Source organism: Heterodontus francisci, chromosome 3, assembly GCF_036365525.1.
Source record: "Heterodontus francisci isolate sHetFra1 chromosome 3, sHetFra1.hap1, whole genome shotgun sequence".
NCBI classification, from domain to species: Eukaryota; Metazoa; Chordata; class Chondrichthyes; order Heterodontiformes; family Heterodontidae; genus Heterodontus; species Heterodontus francisci.
In genome coordinates this window covers 41,476,281-41,489,092 of record NC_090373.1, presented here as the reverse complement: position 1 = coordinate 41,489,092, position 12,812 = coordinate 41,476,281, and the positions used below count along the sequence as shown (strand labels likewise).

General features: G+C 44.0%; 1 protein-coding gene across 3 annotated transcripts in view; it reads left to right on the top strand.

The window, feature by feature from the left end:
* LOC137355859 (CUB and sushi domain-containing protein 1-like) overlaps positions 1-12,812 on the top strand; it is a 1,186,508-nt gene that overhangs the window by 148,954 nt on the left and 1,024,742 nt on the right. For all 3 annotated transcript variants that reach the window (XM_068021465.1, XM_068021474.1, XM_068021456.1), the window contains exon 5: positions 5,721-5,842. In XM_068021465.1, the coding sequence (XP_067877566.1) occupies positions 5,721-5,842 (122 nt within the window). The remainder of the gene's footprint in view (positions 1-5,720; positions 5,843-12,812) is intronic.

The following is a 12,812-nucleotide window of genomic DNA, read 5'->3' as shown; positions in this document are numbered from 1 at the left end:
GGTTATGCTCTGAAATTGTCGAACTCAATGTTGAGTCTAGAAGGCTGTAAAATGCTAATCGAAAGAGGAGGTGTTGTTCCTCGAGCTTATGTTGAGCTTCATTGGAACGTTGCAGGAGGCCAAGGACAGAGAGGTCAGTGTGAGAGCAAGATGGAGAATTGAAAAGACAGGTGACTGGAAACTTGGGGTCACACTTGTGGACCGAGCAAATATGTTGTGCAATGTGATCACCCAGGCTGCATTTGGTCTCCTCAGTTGTAGAGCAGACTGCACTGTGAGCAGTTAATACAGTATACTAAATTGAACGAAGTACATGTAAATTGTTGTTTCACTTGGAAGGAGTGTTTGGCATCTTGGATGGTGAGGAGAGAAGTGGTGATAGGGCAGATGTTGTTGTGGTAGACCTTTAAGTAGGTGTGGTTCTGTTTTCTGTATACATTCCTGGACGGGAATTGATTCAATGCATCCTGTGACTCAGACTCTGTCTCAGTTAGAGGGGAGATGAGGAAATACTTTTTCACCCAGAGGGTGGTGTGGGTCTGGTACTCACTACCTCAAAGGGTAGTTGAGGCAGAAACCCTCAACTCATTCAAAAGGAGTCTGGATATGCACCTCAAGTGCCGTAATCTGCAGGGCTATGGACCAAATGTTGGAAGGTGGGATTAGAATAGGTGGATCGTTTTTCGACCGACACAGACATGATGAGCCAATTGACCTCTTCCTGTGCTTTAAACTTTCTCTGATTCTATGATTCAGTCTGCTGTGAGGGAGCAACCAGATCAGACATGTGTACAAGTTCTCTTACTTTGTAATGGTACTATGAATTCTTCAAATCCTTAATAAATGAATCTACATATTTGTGTGTTAACCAATCCCTTATGCGTATTGGTGCCTTGGTGTTTATTTGTTTGTAAGCACAAGGAGAAGAAAACACAACAGGTGTTGTATCTCCTGCACTTGCATGGAAGGGTGCCATGGGATGGGGAGGGAGTGTTAGTGGTGATTGAGGAGTGGACCAGTGTATTGCAGAGGGAACTTTCCCTGTGGAATGCTGATAGGGGAGGCTAAGATATGTTTGGTGGAGGATGATCTGTTGAATAGGGAGGCTTGTGAGGTGGAAGGTGAGGACAAGGGGAACCATATCAGGGATGGAATGGAAGGGGTGAGAGCAGAAGTGCGGGAAACGGGACAGACATGGTCAATGGCCCTGTCAACAACAATGGCAGAGGGAAAAGGAAGACATATCAGTCGGTTGCATCATCAGAACAGATGCGACAGAGAGAAGACGAACATAATGATCATGTTTGAATTTATTTTTAAAAATGAATCTCGAAATATCCTTTACATATTTCTAATTGTCCTTTGTAACATTCATGATTAGACTTTTCTCTTGCAATTTCTGTCTGGTAGAAAAGATATGCTTGTAACTGAAAGTAGAATAGACCTTTCAGTCCTATGTGATTCTTGAGTGACACACCCTGTGGTCAGGGTCATTTGCTTTACTGGGTTATGCACTTCTCTTCCTGAGAAAAAATGAGCCTCAATAACAAAAGGAGACAATCACAATTGCAATAATAAAATGGTCAAGCCCATTAATCCTCAAAATTGACTACTCAATGCATTTTAAAACATTTAAGAGCGAGCTTGTTGCAACTATGTATTACTTCCTCATTTCTTATACTTGTATTTTAAAATATCACCTAACTATAGAACGGATAGAGGGGGCTTGATTTTAAGAGTCCGCCGCTGATCTCTGCGGCGAGCTCAAAAAATGGTGGCCTGCACCCGTGGGCCGTATGCCAAAGAGCTGCCGCAATGTCCCGTGTGGTGGCTCATTTAAATAGTCGGGGTGGCCCGCGCCCCCCCCCCCCCCCGCCAATCACGTGGATGGGGTGGGCTGTCCGTCCCCGGCAAAGGCGCCAGCTGCCTGTTCACAGGCACTGGCGCCATTTTTAAATAACAGCCCAGTCCTGTCGGCATATTTAAATTTTTAAAGCTACACGCCTCCTCAAAAGTTATCAAATAAATTTCTAACAACCTTTTCCCACCCCCCAATAACAATTACTTTAAATATTTGCCCATCCCCCCTCAAAAAAACCTTTTAAATCTGACCTTCCCCACCCCCAGACTGCACAAAGTTTAAAGTTCGCTCCTTCCCATCATGCCCTACACTTCTAACGTTAATTTGACCCCATTGCCCCCCCTGCGCTAAAAACCTTAGCTCCGCGCCCACCCCCTCCCCCCCACCCCCCCCGCCCAACCCCTCACTAGTGTCACGCTGGCTTTCCCCAGAAGGGGAATTGAAGGTGCGGGAGTGCCGGCTGGCACACTGAGGATTGCAGTGGGCCCGAAAGATTGTGGGTAAGTTGATTTAAATGTATTCATATCATTAATTTACAAATTGAAATGGCGTTCCCATCGCCCAGCAGCGGGGAGGGTGGGTGGTTGGTGGGCAAGAGGGCCGCCCTGGAGCCTCACTGCCACCTCACTGCCGCCGGGAGGATTGGGCCGGGCCACTGTGGTTGGCCTCTGCTGGCCCCATCTTCTGGCACCACCCCCACCCCCCCACCATGGAGCATGACGTTGGAGCTTTATAAACTCCAGCCCAGAATGTGTAAGTATCATAATTGCAGAATTCATCAATGCAGATTGATGAGTATAAAGTCTTTGTGTACTATTCATTTGCAGAAAAACCATAGCAACGGCAGCAATAAATATGCTTGTCACATCAGAGTAATCCCTAAGTGGATTGTTATTCATCTAGCGGAGAGCAAGTTCTTCCTGCGCTTCTGTAGCTTAGAGACAGAGTAGAGAACTTGCTAGAATAGAAAAGCTGATTTAGAAAATCCTACCTTTATCAATTTAATTAATTTCTGTTTTTTATTTTTTCAAAATTTGTATAACAAATTTCTGGTTTCATCGTGAATTGTATAGCTTTTCTTTTCTTTGTTCTGTTATACAAAAGCTATAACGCTTCTCATTTCTTCAGAATACCTGATCCTGAATTGAATGCAAACAGAGATTCTTTTTACTGCTCAGCTGTTGAAATATTTGAAGAACTTTCTTAACTGTATAATTTATACTAAGTGTACAACTTATGATGGTTTCCCCTCAGCTGTCCACACTGAGTCTTTAAGCACACATCAGTAAAAGGCACTTTCTGTGGCAGTGAAGTTTGATGTTGCACTTCTGTATTTATCATGGTAGAATATGGATTGGTGCTCAAAGTTGCTGATGTGAGTTCATCCTTGGCTGGGTCAAAGAGGAAGGCGCTGAGTGGAGTCCAGGTGGTTTATTAATAGGAAAGTCACTCTGGACAACAACAACTTGCATTTATATAGCGCCTTTAACATAGAGAAAAAAGTCCCAAGGCACTTCACAGGAGCAAAATTTCACACTGAGTCACATGAAATGTGAGGGCAGATGATCAAAAGCTTGGCCAAGCGGGTAGCTTTTAAGGAGCATCTGAAAGGAAGAGAGGGAGATAGGGATGCAGTGAGGTTTAGGTAGAGAATTCCAGAATTTAGGGCCTCAGTAGCAGAAGGCACGGGAACAATGGTGGAGCAATGAAAATCAAAGATGTACAAGAGTTCAAAACTGGAGCAGCGCGGCGATCTCGAAGGGCTGTTGGACTGGAGGAGGTTACAGAGCAGGCGGAGGTGAGACGCCATGGAGGAAATTGGAGAGAAAATAACAGATCTACAACATCTGCTGGTACCACTTACAAAATTACATGGATAAAAGCCTGAAGCAAACTTTCCTACCTATGTGTTACCAAGTACTTAAGGCTGAAGAGAAAGCATTCTCTTTTTAAGTCCATTGGATAAAATATGTAAAAATAAATTATTTTTAAAAATTAATATGTCTCTTCAGTTCCGACATGAACATTAATAAGCTGTACATTTTCTGGAGGCACTGATTCATGTGGCAATATAGTTCTGTATGTCCTGGCCGCTGGCCAATATGGACCATTCTCCATACAAAAGCAAAATACTGCAGATGCTGAAAATCTGAACTAAAAACAGAAAATGCTTCCAAAATTTTCGGTGACCATTCCCTATGTTGAGTGTTGGCAGACTATTTAACTATTGGCTACCAGATTCCATCCTCACCTGATGTCCACACATAGACATATTCCAGCAGGCGTCGCTGAATCTTGATCAAAGGCAGAAACAGTGGATAATTTTTCCCTCCCTTGCCCAGGGAGCCTGAGAGCAATTGTGATATCTCTTTTGCCACATCAGTTAACATCAGCTCACTTCACCAGAGACCAAGGATTGAATCTGGTACCTCTCTGGTCAGTGTAGCACAGTTTCCCACCGCACATTAAATGTCTCAATTGACCCTAGTGGGGAGCTAAATACTTTACTAGGATTACTGCATCACAGCTAAGCTTGCTGTGAATACTTAATGGATTTATCACTTGCACAGTGTTTTTTTAATTATATTTTGGTACACAGCACAGCATCATCTGACCATGCGTCAGCCAGAAAGTATAGAGATTAGATGCTTTAATTTACTGCAACTCATTTTCAGGTTAAAATGTGTAGATGGAGTTCTTAGACTGGGGGCTGTGATTCCTGCCATTGTTGTATTTGCTAACACAGGAGACGATAAGAGGATAATGGCCATTATGCTGGACAGGAAGAACTTCAAAGAGAGAACAAACAGCTGAGGATACAAAATGACATAACATATTGTGATTTAAAATTTTTATCCCCTCCTCTTCTGAAGTAACTGACTCATGCTGTGGTATGGTTCCACAGGCAGCTCTACAGTTCCTTGTTTTTTTTTTATTCATTCATGGGATGTGGGCATCGCTGGCCAGGCCAGCATTTATTGCCCATCCCTAATTGCCCTTGAGAAGGTGGTGGTGAGCTGCCTTCTTGAACCACTGCAGTCCATGTGGAGTAGGTACACTCACAGTACTGTTTTTATTGAATTTGTAGCGGTTAGATACAACTGAGTGGCTTGATAGGCCATTTCAGAGGGCATGTAAGAGTCAACCACATCGCTGTGGGTCTGGAGTCACATGTAGGCCAGACAAGGTAAGGACAGCAGATTTCCTTCCCTAAAGGACATTAGTGAACCAGATGGGTTTTTACAACAATTGACAATGGTTTCATGGCCATCATTGGACTAGCTTTATTCCAGATTTATTAATTGAATTCAAATTCCACCTTCTGCTGTGGTGGGATTTGAACCCATGTTCCCAGAGCAATACCCTGGGTCTCTGGGTTACTAGTCTAGTGACAATACCACTACGCCACCGCCTCCCCAAGTGACTATTCTTCATGCAGGACTTGAGGCTGGAGGCTATTTGACTGTGATCAACGTTGTAGCTAAGCTTGATGCCTCCCACTTATCTGATGCTCTCTCATGTGCGTTTTCCAATAGAAGTGACTGGATCATGATAACACCTGACATCCAAGTCAATATTGAGTAATTCCAGGTGTAGTATAGGTTAGATGCAGGGGAAAGCTTCCCCCTCTGTCTCAATGATGTGTCTTAACTCCAGCTCCAGAGGAACACTCATTAGTGCACCCATGTGACATTTCTATTTTCCACATCAGCCGTCCTCTGTTGTCTTTCTGAAAGACCTTTCCAATGTTGTGTCATATTGTATGCAGATTTGTGCTTTGGACTTTTTATTGTGAGAAATGTCATAGTTGTCTTCAGGTTCTTGTAATGCATTTTTCTAATTTTTACTTTCAATTTAGCAAGAACATGTGGCTCCAATCTACGCGGTCCAAGTGGTATCATCACATCGCCCAATTACCCAGTCCAGTATGAGAACAATGCACATTGCGTCTGGGTTATCACTGCCATGGACCCTGATAAGGTAAGCTATTTCACAGGCTTGTGGCTTTTCACTACTTTTTAGCTATCCTTGTAAATTTTCAATCAAATGGGTCAACAATCATCAATAGAAGGAAGAAATTGTTAACATGAAATGCAACACAACTGGCTATTAAAAGTAATAAATCCCAAGGCAAGTACAAATTGACAAATATTGCTTTATTTGTTTGTTTACTGTGGTGCTGCTCATCACATACAGAAGCATCTCTTTGTTCAGAAAGATCCATGATTGCTTCATCTTGCAGCTTAACCAGAACAGAAGGTTGTTGCAAAGGTGGGCAGGGAGAGATTTTACAGTAGCAGAAAGTTTAACATGTTTGTTTAAGTTAGGACAGGAGCGCATAGATTTCCTTAATGTGTTCTGAGTTGAATTGAACAGAATGACCCTCAGCCTCACTGCAGCCAAATAAAGAAATAAAATGAATGCTAAACCTGCTAGCCCTCCCCACCACTTCACTCGGTGGGAATAGTGCACGGGAATGGTTAAAATCAGCTGTGTCCACTTACTAACCCAAGGCAGCACCACCACTCCTGGTGGCATTGTATCTTTGCTGGCTCTGAAGGCAATCTAAACAGCAGCCATGTGGCCTAGTTTCAATCTAGATGTCATCAGGGCCTGATTTTAACACAGGTGTGGGGTCAGACCTGCACAGTGTCAAACATGGCAGAGGAATTTGATGGAGTACAGTTGAGTGGCCAGAAGGGGCCAGTAAGTAATAATTTTTGGGATGAATCCTTGGGAGCGAGGAAGAACAGGTCCTGGAAAGAATCCTTGGGCCTCCTTTGTCCCAGCCCTCCCAACATTGGCATCTTTTTGGACCCCCTTCCCCCACTCCCACCCCAACCAAGCAGTTACCTTATGCCAAAGATAATTTCCTTGAGTCCCAGATGGCAGCCAGCTCCTACCCCAATTTCCGCTCTCATCTGCCTACTTTGACATTATTCCTCTGGCAAGATGAAGCTTGGCAGTTAAAATCACTCAGGCTTTGCTTCCTTCTGAAATTTTGGGTATGCCGCCCACTTTAGGCCTTCCCCTCCATGCACTGATATGTTATCTTGCCAACTCTATGTGCTCCTGTCAAAACTTGCCAGTGTTGCCCATATGCCAGGCCCAAGGTGCTGGACCCTCTTTTATCTTCCTTCCGTGTCTGAAAGCTGAAAGAATGGATTTATGTAAATACTTTTTCTCTTCAATTAAAGATCATTGCAAAAAGCACGGCTGGAATTTTGCAGCCCCTGCTCCCCCCCCCACAATGAGCAGAGGGGTGGGGCGGGCTGAAAGATTGAGTGTGAGGCGGCGGGGGGAGGGCTGTTCACGGCGCCTTCGCTGCAGTTTTACACAGGGCGGTGGAGAGAAATGGACTGTCGGCTCCAGGCCCATCAAGGTCCTTAAGTGGCCAATTAACTGCCACTTAAGGGCCTCTTCCCACCACCACTGGTATTTTACTCACAGCGGCCAGATGACAAAGGCCCCAAGAACACCGCCGGGGGGTGGACCCTCCTGATCGGCCACCCTGTGTCCCACGGAGGGCAGTTCCCAAAGCCCCAACTGCCCCCAACACGCAACCCTACACAATGCTCCTGGTGGCGCTGCAGGGATTAAGAGCTGCCGGCCCACTGATTGGCCAGCAGCTCCATTAGACAGGACTTCCTGCCTCAAAGAGGTGGCCGTCCTGCCCAACACCAATTAAGGGCCTGGGAGTGAAAAATCCCAGTGTGGCTCTCCAGGCAAGGCGGAGACGGGCTCGTCCCTGACTTATATGCTGGTGGGCGAGGCCTCCAGCCCAACATTAAATTCCGGCCCACATTTCAATGTGTCTTCCCCAGATTTTCTCCTGTTCTCTGCTGAAGGCAATAAATAAGGCTTTCAGGGTATGGTTCCATGGGTGCTCTCTAATTCTTTAGATGTGAACCTAAACATTAACAGGTGAACATGTGTACACTTCCATACCCATATTTCCAGCAAGGGTCACTGGATAATGACCAGGAGCACTGATTTGTTTTCTCGTCCCTAATCCAAGGGTGGTGAAACCATTTATAGTATCTCTTTTGTAACTTTGATGATCAGAGAAGAAAGACTGTTGGTGGTCTTTTTGGTTTGGTTCTGTACTACATCATACTGAACCAGAGGGAAAGCCCAGATTTCAGATTTAAAAGTATGATCAAACAGTGGTGCAAAACACCCCAGCATGAGTCAGCAGGAGGTGAGAAGTAAATTGGACAAAAAAGTACAATAGATCTTAATTAGAGTACTATGTGCAGTTTAGGTTGCTCTATTTTAATAAGAATATTGAAGCCATAGAGAGAGCAAAGCATAGATTCACGACGATTATGCCAAAAATTGCCAATTACAGTCATGAGGGAAGAGATTAGGAAAATTCTTACCTGGTACAGAGCAGGCTAAAAGGAAATTTAATAGATGCTATTTTGAATTGTGAGGCTTTTTGATAAAGCAAATAAGGAAAGACTATCACCTCCAGTTATAGAATCAGTTACAAGGGATCATCGATTTAAGATTGTCGTAAAGAGAGAGAGGAGAGAGGTTAGGATGAATTGCTTTGCATAAAGAGTGCTTGAGGCAGAGACTCTTGTATCGTTTGGAAAATTTGTTAAATAATTCCAGCAGGGCAGCGCAGTGGCGCAGTGGTTAGCACCGCAGCCTCATAGCTCCAGGGACCTGGGTTCAATTCTGGGTACTGCCTGTGCGGAGTTTGCAAGTTCTCCCTGTGACCCCGTGGGTTTTTGCCGGGTGCTCCGGTTTCCTCCCACCGCCAAAGACTTGCAGGTGATAGGTAAATTGGCTGTTGTAAATTGCCCCTAGTGTAGGTAGGTGATAGGGAATATGGGATTACTATAGGGTTAGTATAAATGGGTGGTTCTTGGTCGGCACAGACTTGGTGGGCCAAAGGGCCTGTTTCAGTGCTGTGTTCTAAATAAATAAATAAAAAATATGATATGGGGAAGTGCAATTAGTTTTAGATTGTTTCAGCAAAGAGCCAGCACAGGCATAATGGGTTGAATAGCCTCGATCTGTGCTGTAAACATCTATGTGATTCTATTATGTCTTAGCTCTTTTATTAATTCTGAATGAGAATTGTGTGTTATGTTTTGTAAAACTGGAATACTGATAAGCAGAGCCTAGTTTGAGGATTGTGGTTGAATTATAAGAGTGACCTTTAGTTAATGGCTTTATTTTATCTGGGGAACGATACTTAGCGGAGACTCAGTTTCCTTTTGTTTTATTGGTTCAGGCCTGCTGAGAGTGTCATAGATAGATCAGAATACTGTTGCAGTCAATCGGGTTTAAGAGCCATCAAATAAGAATGTAGATTGTTTAAGATTCAGTTCAGCATTTGCACAATGTACTTTTGGAACTCACAATACAGATTGTCGTAAAAAAATACAAGTTAATCTAGAGTCATTAGCTGTGCACATTGCTGGATGAACCAACAATGGCAATTGGGATTCTCTGGTGACTGAGTGGATAAATGCACTGTGGTAGTGAGTCACTCAGACCTGAAAAGTCTGATAATTTAATACAAATGTGGATGTTGCATGAGGGCAAATTTACCTTTGCTATTATAACCTGCACTGTCAAATTGCTTGCTTGTGCGCATTGTCGAGACTAACATTTTCAGGTGAGACTGTGCTAAGATACCAAAAAACAGCCAGGATCCATAAGAAAACACCCCGTCATGGGTAAGCAGGAAGTGGGAAATAAACTGGGCAAAAATGTACAGCAGATCTTAATTAGGTGTTCTTCGAATTGCTAGCACTGCAATTCCACCTCAACAACCTATCAATCGAAATATAGGCCCCAATTTTAAAAGCAGGGGGTGAGGTGGGGGGGGGGGGGGGGGGGGGAGACTGGTAACAGTGCACACAAGGTCCAAAGCAGCCAGCAACTCCATTGAGAATCCTGTGACTTGGAGGCTCTGGCCATATTAACAGCAAGGCCTCATTAACATTAAAGCTTTGGAAGTCCTGGCTAACACTTGACCAGATCCACTTCCAGGCTGGCAGACGAGAGCAGAAATTTGGCAGTCAGGGGCCATAGTTGGGAACCTGTATGAACAGTTCCCGACAGCCAGAGGGAGGAGGATTCTGAAGATGATCAGGGAGGTGCGGGGACTGTGAGCGACACTGCTATCGGGAAGGTTAGCTGGGACTTGGGGAGGCCTAAAGTTTCATTGCGGGCCTTTGGGGAGCACTCTTGTTCCTCACAAGGAATTCGGACAGCAGTAAATTCATTTAAAACTTACTGGGCCTTTCCTGGCCAGATGGCAACTCCCACTATTGTTCTGTTGTCAGACTGCAGACAGTGTGGTTCTCTCCCTGACTTAGAGTTAAGATTACATCACAGAGCTGATTATATCATCAGGCTGTGACTTTTGAATGTAAGGTAGCCCTGGTCTGCCAACAGTGGGAGCCTTGGTGGACTATGAAGTTGACAAAGATAAAATGGCGACAAGCAGGAATGGAGTGACCTCAGGCTGGTAAGTCAACTCAGCCTAATCTTAACTCCTGCCGTACACCATTTTGACTGGGCGAGAAGTTTAAAATCCCAATGATCTATTTTTTAAACATAAAGTCAGGCTGTCATTGCACTGGCCGGTGAGGTAGGCACTGTGAATGTGGAGGCTGAGTGAATTGTCACTGCTTGTCTTTGTCCATCAGTTCCCTTGGCAACAATTGACACAGTAACAGACACAATAAACTGATTGTCACTCTAAGTGATGGAGTGCATGGAAGATAGACAGGAGCAGCTGGATTGAAGGAAATGCTACGTCCTGGTTTAAAAACAAAACTGCAACTAAAATAAAATGAGAAGGGTGCATCAAACAAAGCATGCAGCTCCGTTAACTAGATTCAAATTAAGCTGTGGAATTTTCTTCCCCAGAGAGCGGTGGATGCAGGGTCATTGAATATTTGTAAAGGCTGAGTTAGATAGATTGTTGTTTGACAAGGAAGTCAAAGGGTGTAGTGGGTAGACAGGAAAGTGGAGTTGAGGCCACAATCAGATCAGCCATGACCTTATCAAATGCAGAGCAAGCTGGAGGAGTCAAATGGCCTACTCTTGTTCCTAATTCGTATTTTTGTATTTTTTTTATTATTCATTCATGGGATGTGGGCATCGCTGGCCAGGCCAGCATTTATTGCCCATCCCTAATAGCTCTTGAGAAGGTGGTGGAGAGCTGCTTTCTTGAACCGCTGCAGTCCATATGGGGTAGGTACACCTACAGTGCTGTTAGGAAGGGAGTTCCAGGAATTTGACCCAGCGACAGTGAAGGAACGGCGATATAGTTTCAAGTCAGGATGGTGTGTGACTTGGAGGGGAACTTGCAGGTGGTGGTGTTCCCATGCATCTGCTGTCCTTGTCCTTCTAGTTGGTAGAGGTCGCGGGTTTGGAATGTGCTGTCTAAGGAGCCTTGGTGCATTGTTGCAGTGCATCTTGTAGATGGTACACCCTGCTGCCACTGTGCATTGGTGGTGAAGGGAGTGAATGTTTGTGGATGGGCTGCCAATCAAGCAGGCTGCTTTGTCCCAAATAGTGTTGAGCTTTTTGAATGTTGTTGGAGCTGCACCCATCCAGGCAAGTGGAAAGTATTCCATCACCCTCCTGACGTGCCTTGTGGATGGTGGACAGGCTTTGGGGAGTCAGAAAATAAGTACTTGCTGCAGGATTCCCAGCTTATGTCCTGCTCTTGTAGTCATGGTATTTATATGGCTACTTCAGTTCAGTTGCTGGTCAATGGTAATCCCCCAACATGTTGATAGTGATTGGAATGCCATTGAATGTCAAGGGGAGATGGTTAGATTCTCTCTTGTTTGAGATAGTCATTGCGTGGCACTTGTGTGGCACGAATGTTACTTGCCACTTATCAGCCCAAGCTTGGATGTTGTCTAGGTCTTGCTACATTTCTACACGGACTGCTTCTGTATCTGAAGTTGCTGTCTTGAGATTGAGAATGCACATTTAATAAGACAGTCAAGCAGTTCAGATGTTCTAAACTGCAGGAGCAAATTCAGGTATGTGTTGGGGAAACAGGGGTAAGTGAAAGCAGATATTATTTTGTGACTCTGATGAACTTTACATAAAAAAATTCTGAATGAACTACTACTTTTATTTATTAAAAGCAAAATACTGCAGATTCTGGACATTTGAAACAAAACAAAAAGTGCTGGAAATACTCAGCAGGTCCGGCAGCATCTATGGACAGAGAAGCAAAGCTACAGACCTGGAACGTTGGCTTTGCTTCTCTCTCCACAGATGCACTTTTTGTTTTTTTACTACATTGATTTGCTTGCCTTAAATGGCTACTGATATGTGTTAAAACATCAGGCAAAGTTGGATTAGTGAATTCGCAACAGGCGAGGATAAATTGCTGACTTAGCATTGAGAATTAAGAAATTTCAATACTGGTGGGCAAGAAAGATCAGTTGGTCCATCAAGCCTGCCCCGCACTCATGACAGCTGGAACATCCTGACTACACACTGCAGTGTTCAATGGGTTGATTGATCTGGGTTTGATTGGTCAATCCGCTGATCAGTATTCACTGTGCTTGATTGCTTAAGCCAAGGATTATTGAAACTGAAACTAAAAAGATACGGCTGGAAAGTTCCAGTAAATACAAGAAAGTTCTGAGAGACATTGTACTGAAATGTTGTAAATGCTGAGATATTTTAAAGTACTGTAAATAAACTCGATGTTGATTTAGAACTAGTGCCATATCTGCATTGTTCTGAGATAAATCAGATATATAAAATATCCAGCAAACTACGAAAACATGACAAAAAGTAGCTATGAGGATGGTTGAGCAAAATTTAATTTTATCAGCTCCAGAACCATTTCTTTCATTTCTGGGAAATCCCTCCTTATCTTGGGAGCAATAGATTTCGGGGTTCAAGACCTATTTGCTTGCTACAAGGATGGACAGTCTGTAAGTAGCAG